The sequence below is a fragment of the Rattus norvegicus genome, chromosome 6 (assembly GCF_036323735.1).
Source record: "Rattus norvegicus strain BN/NHsdMcwi chromosome 6, GRCr8, whole genome shotgun sequence".
Taxonomy (NCBI): Eukaryota; Metazoa; Chordata; class Mammalia; order Rodentia; family Muridae; genus Rattus; species Rattus norvegicus.
The window spans coordinates 139,740,385-139,758,765 of record NC_086024.1 but is presented as its reverse complement, the minus strand read 5'-3'; the positions used below and the strand labels follow the sequence as shown (position 1 = coordinate 139,758,765).

The following is an 18,381-nucleotide window of genomic DNA, read 5'->3' as shown; positions in this document are numbered from 1 at the left end:
ACCCTAGGTAAGACTCTGATCAATAGGTGAAATGGAATCTGAAGCAGATAGCTCCTGTAACAAGTCATAATTTTCAGTTGAAGGATAGAGATACCAACCCAGATACAAAACCTTATACACACCATTTGTCCTATATATAGAATGTTCAGAATAAAGTTGTAGAAGACTCTAAGGTAATGGCCAAGCAATCACTGGCCCAAATTGAGACCCATGCCATGAGAGAGAGTCCAACCCTGACACTATTAATAATATTCTTCTAGGATTTCAGAGAAGAGTCTTGCATAACTGTCACACAGGATGTTTCACCAAGAAGCTAATGGAGAACAATATAGAGACCCACATCCAAACCTTAGGCTTTATGTAGAAATCGATTGTAGAATCCTTTGCAAGAAGGGGGGAGGTTTTTAAGATGGCAGAAATTTCAAAGACATCACAAGAAAATGTACAGAATAAACTAACATCAGGCCATAGGGAGTCATAGAGACTTAACCATCAACTGGAGAGAATACATACCATAGACATAGGCCCCATACAAGTGTAAAACATGTGCAGCTTGGTCTTCATGTAAGACCCAAGCCACAGGTTCTGGGGCTGTCTCTGACTCTACTGTCTTCCTTGGAATGCTCTTCCCTAACCTGTCTGTCTTTTCTAGCCTCATTGAGGAATATAAGTCTAGTAGTACTATTACAAGTTCATAGGGCAGAGCAATTTGATATCTATGGGAGGACTTCCATTGTCTAAGGAGAGTAGGAGGAAAAGACTGGATGAGTTGAAGGAAGAGGGAGACACAGGGAGGAAAAGAAGTAGGGAAAGAAACCATCAGAATTAAGTAAATAATTTAATGAAAAATATAAACTATAAATATTATTACCAATAAAAAGACCCATTATATGAGTGTCTGAATGTACAGTAAAAAATTTAATGACTGGAGAAACACATAAGAATAAATACCTCAAAAATAAAACTATAAAAAACATAGGAGTTCATCATGAACTCCCTCCCTTTGTAAAATGTAAGTCCTTTGGTGACTACTATCTACAGAGTTTCATGGAAAAGAAAATTCTAAATGGCATGGGATTGCAACATACTACACAAACAATCTCAATTAAACCAGAAAAAATTACTTGACAAAGGAAAATCATAATAACTTCCCCAATGCCCTTTGAGAAAAGGACATTTATTCCAATGATCCTCTTTCCTAAAGTTTGTAAGGACAATGAAGATATCAGACAAACACAAATGGAATATAGTGACCACACTCCCTGGGTTGCATACAATAATAGTGATAGTAGTAACACCCACTATGCAGACTCTGTGGAGGGCCAATTCACCATCTCCAGAGACAAAACCGAGAACACCCTGGACATGCAACTGAGGCCTGGGGACACTGCCATATATTACTGAGCAAAAGAAACAGTAAGCAAATGTTACTGTGAGATCAAACAAAAACCTCTGTAGGGTACACAGGACCAGCAGGAGGTGCTGACAACACACAGAACTCTGAGTCACAAGTTATAGCCTGTGCAATTGTCCCCTCCTCCAATCTACTATCAAATTGTTTGACCCAAAATCGTTTCTGTCTAAAAGAAATGCAGGGATAAAAATGGAACAGAAACTGAAGGAATGGTTGAGCCACCAGCCCAACTTGGGATCTATCCAATGGTAGGGCACCAATCCCTGAGACTCTCACTGATATTATGTTGTGCTTGAAGACAGGAGCCTAGCAAGACTAACCTCTGACAGATACTCTACCAGCATCTGACTGAAACAGATAAGAAACTTGCAGCCAAGCATTGGACTGAGTTCTGGAATCCCTATGGAAGAGATAGAGGAAGGAATGACAGAACTGAAGGAGTTGGGAACCCCAGAAAATGCCCAAAGCTGTCACCTAAATTGTACACCTGGGACGTCCCAGGGAATCAGCCACCAAGCAAAAACCATACACTGGCTGGGTCTGAGGCCACTGGCACACAGGTAGCAGAGGTCTGCCTTGTCTGTCTCAGTGGAAGATGATTAGACTAATCCTGTAGAGAAGATGCCCCAAAGAAGGAGGAAGCAATGGGGGAGAACCTCTCAAAAGTGAAAAGGTTGAGGTGTGTGGGAATAATTCAGGGAGGAGGGGTTGGACTGGGTAGAAGCAACATATCAGATGGAAATTAAATAAAAACTAATTAATAAAAAGAGTGCTAAAGGCAATATAGGTCTGGACTCCTCTGTGCCTGGTTTGCAGTTCTATGGGGATTCTCACTAAAAGTATGGTGTTTAGTAATTCTTGAAGTATACAAATATTTATTCATATTTCTATTTTCCTGAATGTATCTCTTTTTTGCATTTATATTTTTTATTTATTATGTCATTTCTCTGTATGTCTTTCTGTAGTTTTCTCTTTGGGTATTATTTTTAGTCTCTTTGTCTCTCCCTCTCCCCCTCCCCCTACCCCTACCCCTCGCCCCTGTCTCTCTCTCTGTCTCTGTCTCTCTCTGTCTCTCTCTCTCTCTGTCTCTCTCTCTCTCTCTCTCTCTCTGTTTAACTTGTTTAGATGAGATGTTTTCAATTATCAATGTACAAATAACTTTCTGTCTTGTTAGACTTATTAACCAGTGAGTCCCATTGTCTCCACAAGTCAGAGGTGGCTTACTGATTAACTGTCAAACCTATCTCTTTTTGTATTTATGGAGATGGAGAACTAAACACAGGTCCTTCTTATGGTGTGGCATTAACTTGAATTACAGAACTATATGCACAGCCATATTTTAGATGAATTAATACAGGATAAACTGTGTCTTGATCAAAAAGCAGAACATCAAACAAGACAGAAGTGAATCTGTTTGCAAAACAAGATCTGATCCTGAGGAACCTAGGAAGACTTGAGTCAGTAAGATTTCCTGGTTAGAACACTATTGGCAATTCAATTCAGAGCAAACATGAAAATCAGGTAGAGTTTCTGAAAAACGAAGCAGATTACTTTCAGTCTCTCCACCATCCTTACAAAGACCATATGGCACAGACCCAGCATAGACCAAGCTGTCAGTAGTGGAAATAAAATGTGTGTGAGGTTACAGCACTGCGACACAAGGCCAATGAATTTCAGTAAGCTCAACACACTTCCTAACCAACCCAAGGTGAAACATTATTTCTTTCTTTCTCCCAGGATTCTAAGGATCTTCTTTACAATCTTGCCCCAGAAGATGATGTAAAGGAAAGGTGGTTCATTTTGCGTTGGCGTTCCTTATCTAAAGAAGTTACCTGTGGTACTTAGAATCTAAGGATAACGTATTTCTCAGTGGTATTTTCTGATTATGTGGATGGCATCACTATAAAAGAATAGGTAAGGTAAGTCTACAGTCATACCACCCTGAACACACAAGGTCTCATATAAAAGAGAAGGAGGGCACTAGATGCCAGAGGATGATGATCATTCAATCAAACAATGATGCAACCTTAGAAAGGCCCAAGTTTGTCAGAATATCATGGAGATGTGTTGTCTGAGATAATACATAGCTGGAACTGAAACACATTGTATTCCCATGAGTTCTGGAGAAATAAAAGGAATGAACTCTGTTTTTCTATATTCACCAAGTAGGAAGAAGATAGTAAGAACCAACATGGGTGCCTCTACCAAGTGCTTCTACCAAGTGCTTCTACATCCACTGTCCTGTTCTGCTATCATCAGGTACATCTGCCTGAGAGATGAGGCTTCCACACCATGCCCATAAGAACTTAACAGCCACAACTGCAATAGTGAACGACTGGCTAAGTGGAAACTGAAGTCTAGACAGACTAATGGTGCCTGAGACTGAAATTTTTTTCTCATTCCATCTCAACATCATACACAGTTTGTTTAACATCTTCTAAGATTTTTATTGATAATTGCTGTCTTCTCAGAGTCAAACAGTAAAATTCTTATAATTTCTGAACGTTTGTAAAGTAGGTGTGCGTATGTGCCAAACAATGCAGAAGAGGAACACTGGGAAAACACAGTGCAGAGGGTGAAAGATTGGAGCATTAAAGCAATTGAAGAGAGGAGACAAATTTCACTAAATACTGACTAGTATAAGAACTACAGGAATAGGGTTTAGCTGTCTACAATATATATAATATCATCACTGCTGCTTCCCACTGCTTGAATATGCCCCCTTTAATCTCATTCGCTGGCCAAAATAGTGCTATTTTGCTATTTCCCTGTGGTCATCTAAGTCCACTCTGGGTCACTTTTCATAATATTCTATTTGCATAAAGGGAAAACATAAACATAGTATCATGTCATGAGAATCTTTAAAAGTATATACTAAAACTATGTGATTAGTGAAAGAATTTGTGGTGATTGCATTCATATCTGTGAGAGACTAAAATCAGAATGTTCTTTTATTCCTTCATAATCCCTGTATACCTAGGGGTTCCCAGCCAATGTAAGAAATATGTATTTGATGAGAAAGGAGGTTTATGCAATAGGCAAACTCTGAGATTACAAGCTGCCATGTTACACTAGAGAGTTCTACATAGCCTTGTTAAACATACTGTCCATCAACTATTACAGCTGTATGTAAACCCATGAAGAAAAGAGTCAGTACCGCTGGTACATGGAATTGCAGTCCATACTACATTAGTCTCACATCTTTTCAAGTAGTTCCAATAAAGAGCACACCTCCTTGAAACACCATCTTGACTCAGTATGCTGATCATTATGCCTGTAGTTTTCTGCCCTGCTTGAGTTCTTATTCTGATTTCTTTTTCTAATGAAGAGGAATGGAGATGTGCTGGCCAAATAAACACTTTCACCCCGAGTTGCCTTGTCATAGTGTTTCATCACAGCATTAGTAACACACAGTAAGACCACTGGACCTCCTGCACCCGTGGAATGTAAACCTTTTGATGAAATTCCAGAATGAAGACCTTCATCTAACACTTCCTGGTAACTTCATGTCTATTAAAAGAATATTATGTTCATTTTCAACAATGTTACCTGTTGCAAGAATCTTCTAAATTAAAATGGAAACTATAGGAAATGTCTCTCTTCTGTAAGGAAAGTATGCATCCTTGGAGGTCAATGAATATTGGGAGACTGGCTGGTACAGGGAGATCAGAGGCTTGGATGACTCTAAATTTATTTGTTTCATCATCAGTGAGGTACTTCAAGGTAAAGTAGAAATGTTTGAGGAACAGGTCACACAAATGACCCCAGCTATTATTATCTAGCTATTATTTTTTTAATTTCTAAGTTTTCTGTTTTTTGTCTCAATTTTAATTTCAGATATTGATAATTTGGTAGTGTTTCTGTACCCTCTTTTGAGGCTATCTATGGGTTTATCTATCTAGTTGATTTTCTCAAACAACCCCTTCTATGTTTTGTTGATTCTTCGAAGAGTTCTTCTTGTTTTGTCTTGGTTGACTGCAGCCCTGAATCTACCTGTTTCCTGCCATCTCCTTCCATTTGGTATACGTGCTTCTTTTTATTGTATAACTTTCAGATGTATTGTTGAGCTACTAGTGTATTCTATCCTTAATATCTTTATGGAGGCATTCAAAGTTATGAGTTTTCTTTGAGCACATCTTTCATTGTATCCTATAAGTTTGGGGATGTTGTGCCTTCATTTTTCACAAATTATAATAAAGTCTTTAATTTCTTTCTTTTTATTTCTTTCTTTTTTATTTCTTCCCATACAAAGTTATAATTAAGTAGAGAGTTGTTCAGCTTCCATATGTATGAGGGCTTTCTGTAAGAAACAATCAGTCATTTATACTTTAAATCCACAGAACTCACATTTACTCAGTAATAGTATTTATTAAATCATATTAGAATACTGAGGGCTAAAATTGGTATAAGAAAACTATTATATTAATCATCAGGGTCTTTTCAAAAAAAGAGTCATATTAACTAGAGCTGACAATGTTCTTGTCCTTGATCTTAAAAAAAATACACAACTTTACCATTATGAGTGGTGTGCCTTCATTTTTCACAAATTATAAAAAGTCTTTAATTCCTTTCTTTATTTCTTCCCATGCCAAGTTAAAATTAAGTAGAGAGTTGTTCAGCTTCCATATATATGAGGGCTTTCTGTATAAAAATAACAGTCATTTACACTCTACATTCAGAGAATTAACATCTACTCATTAATAATATTTATCAAATCGTAGTAGAATACTGAGGGCTAAAAACAATAAAAGCAGTGCTTAGAGGAAAATTCATAGCACTAAGTGCCCTGATAAAGAAACTGGAGAGATCTTATACTAGCAACTTAACAGCACATCTGTTAAGGATGTAAGGAAAGAAAAACACTCCTCCATTGCTTGTATGAATTTAAAATGATATAACAACTCTGGAATTCAATTTGAAGCTTCCTCAGAAAATTGGAAATAGATGCCAGTTATACAAGTCTTGGAAATATACCCAAAAGTGGCCCTGCCATGCCAGAGGGGCACATTTTCCACTATGTTTATAGTGGCCTTATTTGCAATAAACAGAAGTTGGGAACAACCCAGATGTTCCACCACAAAAGAATGGATACAGAAAAAGTGATTCATATATACAATGGAATACTACTCACCTATTACGAATGAGAATACCCTGATTTCTGTAGACAAATGGATGGAATAAAAAAGCAATCATACTGTGTGAGGTAAATCAGAACCAAAAGCACATGCACTGTCTTATTCATTAATAAGTGGATATTAGCCAAAAACACTACAGACTACCCAAGTTACAGTCCATAGAACTCAAAAAGTTCAACAAGCTGAGTACCCAAGAGAGGAAGTCTTAGTCCCACTTGGGAGTTAGATGAAAACCAACACAGTGGAGGATGTGGGAGGGACTGGGAGGCAAAAGGGGATAGTGAGGTAGGGGAGGGGAGAACATTGTCTGATATTGGGTTGGAAAAAAGACTGAAGCCCTGACGACCAGCACAAAGAATGGAAACAGGCAACTTCGGAGGGTCAAAGATTGGGAGGACCCTCCAGAAAGTACCAGAGACCTGGGAGGTGACAAACTCTCAGGACTCAAAGAAAGGGAGTCTAGATAAAATGCTCTACAGTGGGGGGACAGAACTTGTAGATCTCACTTCCAGCAGAAAGACAGGGCATTATGTGAGGGATGGGTTTTTTTATGCCACAGACAAAACTAACCCAAAATTGTTCCTGTCTGAAAGAAGTGGACAGAAATGGAGAAAAGCATGAGGGAAAAAGGTCCAGCGTTAGGTGCAAAATGGGATCCAGCTCAAGGGGATGCCTGGAAAAGATGGTAATAGCTGAGGACGGGATTCCCACTGTAAGAGGACCAGCAGTCACAATTAGTCTGGAACCCGGAGATCTTGAAACTGCTCACCAAGCAGACAGCATACACTACCTGAGATCAGGCCCCAAACACATATACAGAAGAGAAGTCTGTGTTCAGTCTGAGAAGATGCACATAACCCTCAGAGACAGGAGGCCCCAGGGAGTTTAGAGGTCTAGTGGGGTGGGTGGTCTGGGGAAAACCTCAAGTAGCCAGGGGTGGAGGGCAGGAAGATGTATGAGTATGGAACGGTCAGTTGATGGAACAGGAGGGGAATGAAACTTGGAGTATTAAAAAAAAGAAATTAAAGAAATAAAAAAAGACCAGCTATGACTTCCCATGTCTGATGAGAAAAGAAAAGTCAATTGCAGAGAAGCCTACCAGACAGAAGGACATGTGGTTTGGACACCGACCCAAGTAAAAATATTTGATAATGAATTAAAATCTTGTGTTAAAAATGCACATAGGACATGGTGCCCTCTTCTGCCTGCACTTCATGAATGTGGGTTCATTTAGTATAACCAGTCCCCTGTTTCTTCCTAGACATGCACAGTGTGAATCCTACTACTTGCTGTTTATCTATAATCTAAACTCCAAATAGTAACAGAAAAAGGTTCCTTATTTTCTTTTCCAGGTGCTCTAAAAAGCACAAGGCAACTTTCTTTCGACACGAGGGAAAACTGGAAACCTTGCCCAGCACTTCTTGTATCCTCACAGGACCCTCCTTAGTGCAAAGCAGCCCTCAGGCTCAGGATAAAAGCCCAGGCCTAGATGAGAAGCCTCATCCTCTTCTCTTTAGAGGCTTCATTAGAGCATGGCTGTCCTGGTGCTGCTCCTCTGCCTGATGACATTTCCTAGCTGTAAGTGTTTCAGGGTTTCAGAAGAGGGACTCAGACATGACAGCTAGATGTGTAACTAATGGTGATGCTGTTTGTCCACAGCTGTCTTGTCTCAGGTACAGCTGAAGGAGACAGGACCTGGCCTGGTGCAGCCCACACAGACCCTGTCCCTCACCTGCGCTGTCTCTGGGTTCTCCTTAACCAGCTCCCGTGTACACGGGGTTCGCCAGCCTCCAGGGAAGGGTCTGGACTGGATGGAGGAATACATTATGATGGAAACACAGATTATAATTCAGCAATTAAATCCAGACTGAGCATCAGCAGGGACACCTCCAAGAGCCAAGTTTTCTTAAAAATCAACAGTCTGCAAACTGATGACACAGCCATGTATTACTGCGCCAGAAACACAGCGAGGGAAGTTGATGTAAACATGAACAAAACTTCCCTACAGGGATGCTCAGGACCAGCAGAGGGCAATAAAGACAAACAATGATATCCAGGACCACTTCAGACTCTAGGAAGTGTTAGCCCATGTTGTGTAGGCATGTGTTTTAGTGTCAGAAATGTGGACGCCTCTTCTACCATGGAAATTCTCTAGAGATTTCTCTTCAGTTTTACAGACTATTAAGTGTCTTTTTGTTCACACACTAGTAGAATTTTTAGAAGGTTCTATAATATAACAGTATTTAATGAGAACAAGTAACTTTGCTGATATTTATAAAAAAAACCTAGTTGAACTTCATGAGGGTGAGGATGATTAGGGATATTTGGTAATAGATTGCTTCTCACATGACTACTTATTAATTAACATTTTACTGTCTGCATAAATGATCTTTGTGATTAATTGTATTCATCTTCCCTAACATGAACTTTTTAAACACATCTCCACAATTTATTGATGACAGTTATCATTTTGACAGCTAACTCATAAGATCTACAATCCAAATATAAGGAGCATAATATGCTGCTATTAACTGTGTCTTACACACACACACACACACACACACACACACACACACACACACACATATATATATATATATGTGTATATATACATATATGTATATATATATATATATATATATATTTGAAATAATCCTTCCCAACTATTTGAGTCTTAACATTCTACACTGCTCAAGTTATGACCAGCCTAAAATTATTCACTTTACCTCAGATCAGTTTGTTTTTGTTCCTCTTGATATGATGGTGACATGAAATTAGACTTCAGAGAATCAAATAACCATCTTAACATATGGAATACAGTGCTAAATAAAGAATTATCAACTGAGGAATACTGAATGGGTGAGAAACACCTGTAAAAATGTTCAACTTCCTCAGGCATCAGGAGAATGAAAATCAAAACAACCCTGAGATACCACCTCAACCAATCAGAATGGCTAAGATAAAAAACTCAGGTGACAGAAGATGCAGGTGAAGAAGTGGAGAAAGAGGAACACTCCTCCATTGTTGGTGGGATTGCAAGCACTATGGAAATCAGTCCAGCTGTTCTTTGGAAAATTTGTCATAGTAGTACCTGAGGACCCAGCTACACAACTCCTGGGCATTTACCCAAATGGTGCTCCAACATATGACAAGGACAGATGCTCCACTATGTTCATAGCAGCCTTATTTATAATAGTCAAAAGCTAGAAGGAATCCAGATGTCCTTCAACAGAGGAATGCATATAGAAAAAGTGGTATATTTACACAATGGAATAATACTACTCACCTATTAAAAACAATGACTTCTTGAAATTCTTAGGCAAATAGATGGAAACAAAAATATTATCCTGAGTGAGGTAACACAAACATAAAGAAAAACACATGGTATGTGCTCACTGGTGAGTGGATATTAGCCCAAAAGTTCAGAGTACACAAGATACAATTTACAGATCACAGGAAACTCAAGAAGGAGACCAAATTTTCATTACTTCACTACTTCTTAGAATGGGTAACAAATGAATTTTCAAATTGCTCTTTCTAACTCTACGAAGAATTGAGGGAATTTTGATGGGGATTGCATTGAATCTGTACATGGCTTTACGCAAAATGGACATTTTTACTATATTAATCCTGTTAATCTATGAACATGAGAGGTCTTTCCATCTTCTGAGATCTTCAATTTCTTTCTTCAGAGAATTGAAGTTCTTCTTGTATAGATCTTTCACTTGCTTGGTTACAGTGACCCAGAGGTATTTTATGTCATTTGTTACTATTATGAAGGGTGTCGTTTCCCTAATTTCTTTCTCAGTCTGTTTATCCTTTTAGTAGAGAAGGGCTACTGATTTGTTTAAATCAAATTTACAAAATCCATGGACCACATAATGCTCAAGAAGAAGGACAACCAAAGTCCTTCTTAAAAGGGAGAACAAAAATATTCATAAAATATTCATAGAAGGAGGACAAAAATATTCATAAAATATTCATAGAAGGAGGTATGGAGACAACGTTTGGAGCAGAGACTGAAGTGTATATATATATATATATATATATATATATATATATATATATATATATATATATCCACCAAAACTAGACAATATTGATGAAGTCAAGAAGTGTATGCTGATAGGATGTCTCCTGAGAAGCTCATCCATTTTATTTCCATTTAGTTTCCTATTTGCTACTTGTTTGCACTACATTGTTTTTACTATGTTTAGGTGTGGTCCCTGAATTCCTGTTCCTTCCAAGTCTTTTACCATAAGGGGTGTTGAATTTTGTCAAGTGCTTTCTCAATATCTAATTAGATAATCATATGCCTCTTTTTCTTTCAGTATTTTTTAGTAGAGAGAGGTAGAGAGAGATGTATAGATACTGATATATGATTTTATTTATATCTAAATGTTGTCCCATTTCCAGGTTTCACATTCCCAAACCCCCTATCACATACCCTCTCCCCCTTTTTCTATAAAAGTATTCCCCCTCCCAAACCACCCACATCTTCCCACCTCCCTGCCCTGACATTCCACTACAGTGTGTGGTCCTGCCTTGACAGGATCAAGGGCTTCTCTTCTCGTTGGTATGTAGCAAGGCCATCCTCTGCTACATATGCAGCTTGAGACATAGGTCTGTCCATGTTTACTCTCTGGATGGTGGTTTAGTCCCTAGGAGCTCTGGTTGGTTGGTATTGTTGTTCTTTTTCTTAAGAGAAAAATGTTTATTTGGCTTACATTTCCACAGCATTATTGACCAACAAATGGGAACTAAAACAGGACCAGAGGCTGGAGACTGGAGCTGACAGAAAGGCAATCGAAGAGTGCTGCTTGCTAGCTTGCTCCACATGGCTTGGTCAGCCTAATTTTTATAGGACCTAGGAGAACCAACCCAAGGATTACACAACCCACAAGGATCTGCATTCTCCCTCATCAATCACTGCATAATATGATGCCAGTCAGTCTTGCTTATAGCCACATATTAATGAAAACTGTGATAGCCAGGGTTCGCTAGAGTCGCAGAAATTATGGTAAGTCTCTATACATTAAGGGAATTTACTCTAGAGACTTGGATTGTTTAGGTCAACTGACACAATAATAGGTAGCTGTCAATGGTAAGTCCACAAATCTAGTAGTAGCTCAGTCCCACAAGTTTAGTTCATCCACCTTGTTCTTCTGTCTAAGCTGGAATGCTGAAGAATTGGGTTGCAACAGATGTGCTGGTAAGTGCAATTAGGCAAAGAACAGTGAGTCTTCCTCTTCCGATATCCTTGTGTAGGTCTCCAGCAAAAGGTGTGGCCCAGATTAAAGGTGTGTACAACCACACCTGTGTCTGGAATATTCTGTGCTCCAAGCTGGTCTTGAACTCAGAGGTCATTTACAAGGTACCTCACAACTATCTATAATTCTAGTCATGGGAATCTCAGACCCTTTTCTGTATTCTACTGGTAACTGACATTCATTTGGTATATACACTGGCAAATCGTATACATCTAGAATAATGTAATTATACTACATGTACATGCATCAATATTATCCAAAATAAAAATAAACAAACTGAAATGAAAACATCACATGGCCATGACAGGAGATGCTGAAAAAGTATTTGGCAATATCCAACATGTATTCATGTTAAAAGTATTGCATAACTAAACAGCAAAAAATCAATAAACAACATGCCTATAGCCAAAATCAAAATAACTAGAAAGAAATATAAAGCATATTTACTAAAGTCAAGGAAAAGGAACAGCTGTCCACTCTCCCCATATATCATGTTTTTTTTATTGGATTTTTTAATTTACATTCCTAATGCTAGTCCCTTTCCCAGTTTTCCATTCATAACCTCCTATAAAATTCACCCTTCCCCCTTCTTTTTTGAGGGTTTTCCCCCAACCAACCACCCACCCATTTCTGCCTCCCTGACCTGACATTCCCCTACACATGGAAATCCAGCCTTGGCAGGACCAAGGGCTGCTCCTCCCACTGGTGCCTAACAAGGCCATCATCTGCTTCATATGGAGCTGAAAACATGTGTCTGCCAAGTGTATTAATCCCTGGGAGCTCTGCTTTTTTCGTATTGTTGTTTTTCTGGAATTGTAAGTTCCTTCAGCTCCTTCAATCCCTTCTCTAACTCCTCTAATGGGAATTCAGTGATTGACTACGAGCATTTGCCTCCATAGTTGCCATGCTTGACAGAGCCTCTCAGCAGACAGACATAGCAGGCTCCTGTCCTCATGCACTTCCACTTCTTGGCATCAGCAATATTGTCTGGGTTTGGTGACAGTATAAATATGGGCTTGATGAAGGCTTGGAATGACCATTCTTTCAGTCTCTGCTCCAAACTTTGTCTCCATATCTCCTCCTATGAATATTTTTCCCACTTTTAAGAAGTACTGAAGCATCCACACTTTGATCATCCTTCTTGGGCTTCATGTAGTCTGAGGATTGTATCTTGAGTACCCCGAGTTGTGGGGCTAATATCCACTCTTCAGTGAGTACATAGCATGTGTGGGTTTTTCTTTTTGTGATTGGGTTACCTCAGGGTGATATTTCCTAGTTCCATCCATTTGCCTATGTGTTTCATGAAGTCATTCTTATAAACAGCTGAGTAGTACTCCATTGTGTGGATGTACCACATTTTCTGTATCCATTTCTCTGTTAAAGAGCATCTGGATTCTTTCCAGCTTCAGGCTATTATAAATAAGACTGCTATGAACATAGTGGAGCATATGTCCGTATTATATATTGGAACATCTTTTGAGTATAATTCAATGAGTGCTATAGCTGGGTCTTCAGATAGTACTGTGTCCAATTTTCTGAGCAACCTTCGGACTGATCTCCAGAGTAGTTGTATCAGCTTGCAATCCCACCATCCCACCGACAATTGAGGAGCATTTCTCTTTCTCCACATCCTCTCCAGTATCTATAATAACCTGAGTTTTTCATCATAGTCATTCTGACTGGTGTGAGGTGGAATCTCAGGGTTGTTTGATTTGCATTTCCTTGATGACTAAGGATGTACAACATTTCTTTTGGTACTCCTCAGCCATTCAAAATTTCTCACATGAGAATTCTTCATTTAGCTCTATACCCCATTTTTAATAAGGTTATTGGCTCTTTGGAGTCTACCTTCTTTAGTTCTTTGTATATATTGGGTAGTAGGCCCCTATCAGATATAGGATTGGTAAAGATCTGTTCCCAATCTGTTGGTTGCCATTTTGTCAAAATGACAGTGTCCTTTGTCTTACAGAAAATTTGCAATTGTATGACGTCTCATTTGTCAATTCTTGATCTTAGATCATAAGCCATTGTTGTTCTATTCATGACATTATGTCACTCAAATTGTTAAAAAATAATTTACTGAGGTACGGTGGGCATCCGTGTGTGTCCATTTGCTAGAATGTGTCCTACTGAATTTTCATGTGGGCAAACCCCCATTAAAACAGTAAGACAGAACAACATACTAACATCCATTATAACACTATAATATAAAACAAACAAACAAAAAAAAACATGCATTGTTTTCCTGGATTTCTTGTCAATACTACCTCATACAGTTATGTGAGTCCTTATGGGCACAAATACTGTCAATCTTTATGTTTTCTGGATGAGCTCCCCTGGACTTTCATCCATCCGTTAAAGGAAATTGCCTGAAGCTTTCCAATGGAAGCAGACCCTCCCTGTCTCTGTTTCCTAAGCTCAAGTTTGGTTGTCTCCAGGCTTTGCTTCCATAAGGCCAGTGTCTTCAAGGGTTGGGAATAGATTTTATGCAACATTTTTGCATCCAATTGATTTGAAATACATCTGATTCCTTCATTTCACACAGGAACACCATGCCTACCTTTTTATATCATATTTAGCAAAATCTTCCTTAAGCACTTTTTTTGAGGATTCATTGGTTTAAATAACTCAGCCATTCAGTATGTAAAATGTTTCTTCTTGTTTAGGAATTGTATATGCTACCCATATATAATTAAATAAGATAACATTTCTAAGCTGTTTTACTTTTCAATTCACCCCTATATCTTCTCTGAAGTAACCTTTATCAACTTTATGTCACTTTTAAATCAAGTCAATGCAGCTTATAGGTTCATGTGGTAGACACAAGGACTGCAGCATAGAAAACTTACCAGTGACCACATTTTAAAACTGAGTCCTTCCCATCCAGGAAATATCTATAGCCAATATCCCCTCACTAACAGGTAAGGTCTGGCAATGATCTGCAAAATCCACACTAAGTTATGATTAGCTTGGTCTCTTTGGGTTCTTACTCAGACAAGGGCCATTATGAGTGTAGGAATGAAATAGGCATGTTCTGTCCACAAGATTTTATTTCACAGTGTTCTTCCCCATGCTCTACCTCTTACAGTCTTTCCATCATATTTGGCTCCATGATCCCAGAGCCTTGGAGAAATTTAAATGGAACTGGAAATGTCATGTCAAACAATATGACAAAGACATGAGGACAGCATTCTATCATGAATAAATAAAATTCAGAAAACTCCCAAGAGTTGCTGTCACAGATAATGAGTTGTACTACCAAATCCTAATAGGTGTGATTCTATACCAAAGTCTTATGAGGGAAAAACCATATCCTGAACAGACAGTGAAAAAGACATAGCTCATACCTAGAAACACTGTTATGTGTGATGATATTTAATTATACATATATATACTAAGAAATCATGATACAATTGAAAAATAGGATGTTCTGTGAACAGTCATAAAGGAAAACTATGTGTAGTATGGTGAATACTTAACCAAAAATATATGTGAATAGGAAACTACCATTCTTTGTCAAACACCATAACTGAAATCAATGTCTTTGATGTGTTATATCTGTGATGATCACTGTGTTCAGTGCAGTTCCAACTCTGGAGCACAATATAGCATAATGACATGCAAATAAGCCTTCTCTGTGCTCATGAAAAACAGCTCTTCACTGATGCTGCCTGCAGCTCTGATAAAGGAGCTCATCCCTGGTTTCCTAGGTCCTCACATCCAGTGATCAACACTGCACAGACCACCCAACATGGACTTCCACAACACCTTGGTTTTCTTTTTGCTTCTTTTAAAAAGTAACTTATACTGATAGATGCTGTCTGTGATGTGAATGTTAGACATTTATAAAATCCATTCTTTGTTTAGTTTATTTTTTAATAAGAGTTTTCTGACCAGCACTCTCTGTTTGCAGGTATCCAGTGTGAGGTGCAGCTGGTGGAGTCTGGGGGAGGCTTAGTGCAGCCTGGAAGGTCCCTGAAACTCTCCTGTGTAGCCTCTGGATTCACTTTCAGTGACTATAGAATGAACTGGATTCGCCAGGCTCCAGGGAAGGGGCTGGAGTGGGTTGCATCTATTAGTAGTAGTAGCAGTTACATCTACTATGCAGACACAGTGAAGGGCTGATTCACCATCTCCAGAGACAATGCCAAGGACACCCTGTACCTGCAAATGACCAGTCTGAGGTCTGAGGACACTGCCTTGTATTACTGTGCAAGACACACTGTGAGCAAATGTTACTGTGAGCTCAAACAGAAACCTCTGTTAGGGCACCTTAGACCACCAGGGGGCGTTGAGAGAACAGAGAGTTCTGAGTCACAGAGAGTTACAGCATGTTCAATTGTCACCATCATCCATACCACCTTCAAATTATTCGACCCACAACGTTCCTGTATAAAACAAAAACTTCAGGGACAAAAATGGAGCAGAACCTGAGGGAATGGCTGACCTGACACCAGCACAAATTGGGATCTATACCTTGGGCAGGCACCAAACCCTTACAAGCTCACTGAGCTATGTGGTGCTTGCAGACAGGAGTCTACACACGACTGACCTCTGATATGTTGTACCAGCAGCTGACTGAGACAGATAAGATACTCATAGCCAAGCAAGCATTGGACTAAATTCAGTAATTCCTATGGAAGAGTTAGGTGAAGGAATGACAGATCTGCAGGAGATGGGAACACCAGAGAGAGACCATTATTGTTAACTAAATTGTACACTTGGGAACTCACATGGAATTTACCACTAAGCAGAGCTGGTAAGAGGACCCTGGCACACATGTAGCACGGGTCTGCCTTGTCTGTCTCAGTGGAAGATGATGAGACTAACCCTGTAGAGACTTGATGCCCCAGAGATGGGGGATGGAGTGGGGGAGAACCTCTCAGATGGGAAAAGGTTAGAGTGTGTGGGAATAATTTTGTGCGATGGATTGGGTGGAAGCAGCTTCTCAGATATAAATAAATAAAATAAAAACTAATTAATAAACAGTCATGGAGGTAATAGAGGGCTGGCATCCTCTGTGCATAGTTTGCAGATCTACAGGGATTCTTGCTGAATGTATGGTGTTTCGTGACCCTTGAAGTATACAACTCTTTATTCAAATCGCTACTTTCCTGAATATGTCTTTTTTACTTTAAGTTTATTTGCTATATTATTTCTCTGTGTATTTTTCTGTAGGTCTGTCTGTGTTTATTTGTCACTGTGTCTCTTTGTTATTCTGTTTATGTCCCTGTCTCTATCTCTGTATCTCTGACTTTCTCTCTCTCCCCGTCTCCCTCTCTCTCCCCTTTCTCTTTTTTCCCCCACCCCCTCTCTCTCTATCAATCTTTCTATCTATCTCTATATCTCTGTCTCTCTGTGTGAATGCATGTGTCTGTGTGAACAGGTTGAGATGAGAAGTCTTCTATTATCGAATTACAAAATAATTTCTGTCTTGCTAGACTTATTGGCCACTGAGTCCCAGTGACATTTTCTCTACATGTCAGAGATAGCTTAATGATTGACTGCCAGATGTATTTTTTTAGTTATGGAGAACTAAACACAGGTCCTTCTCTGGGTGTGATATTAACTTTAAGCACAGAACTACATACACAGCCAGATTGTAGATGATTTAAACACTTTAGTCTGTGGAACCCTAGAGGCAGAGTAGAGGCTCTGTTAGATTCCCTTGTTAGAGAACTATAGGGAGATTCAGAGCAAACATGAAAATCAGGCAGAGCTTGTGACCAATGAAGCAGGTTACTTTCAATCTCTCCATCATCCTTACACAAACCATATGCCACAGAACCAGAAAGGCACAGCAGTCAGTGGTAGAAATAAAATGTATATGAGGCTCCAGCATTGAGACATGAGGCCAATTTAGTTCAGTAAACTCAACACAGTTGCTAACCAACTCAAGGTGAAACATTATTTCCTTCTTTCTCCCAGGATTCTAAGGATCTTCTTTACACTCTTGCCCCTAAGTTTCATAGTTAGGTAAACCATTGGGACACATTCCATGAGTTCTAAAGCAGTATTAATTTCCTCTTTTGTGATTCTGTCAGTCTACAGAGAGTAAGTTCCAGCACAGATTGAGATATTGGACAGCTATAAACAAAGACAGAGAAACCCTACCATTAAAACAGAAATTCCAATAAAAATTAATAAAAAATCTAAAATAATAACAAATAAATAAAATATATGAAATAAAATCTCATATTTGAGTAGTGAACCTACACTAAATTCATCACAACATGTACAGTATGGCTGTCTACACAGTGTTGAGATCTGCCTGCATTATTGTCATTTTTAAGACAAAGATTACACACAATGAAACAAGAAACCCAAAATGTGAGAAAAACAATTTCAAGTAATAGATCCCCAGTCTCTGAGGGCTTTTACTTCTCTTCCATAGGGGTTACATTACCAAGGCATGGAGGAAAAATCTGCAACATCTGTTCACTATGGTATTCAACAACCCAAAGACCAGGTTCCAATATTCATACCTGCCTTCCCCTCACTTCTTGCCCTATCATAGTGGAAACTACTCTATGATAGTTTTGTACTACTAGGTTATTTTGTA

The 18,381-nt window shown here is 38.9% G+C and overlaps 1 pseudogene and 1 gene segment (V, D, J or C); both read left to right on the top strand.

Moving 5' to 3' along the window:
- Nucleotides 1–8,081: 8,081 nt before the first annotated feature.
- On the top strand, nt 8,082–8,599 carry LOC134479194 (Ig heavy chain V region PJ14-like; annotated as a pseudogene).
- Nucleotides 8,600–15,509: 6,910 nt separating this feature from the next.
- Nucleotides 15,510–16,040, top strand: LOC134479485 (immunoglobulin heavy variable 3-21-like). The segment is given in 2 exon segments: nt 15,510–15,616; nt 15,733–16,040. Coding segments are annotated over 2 exon segments (258 nt in total).
- Nucleotides 16,041–18,381: the final 2,341 nt, after the last annotated feature.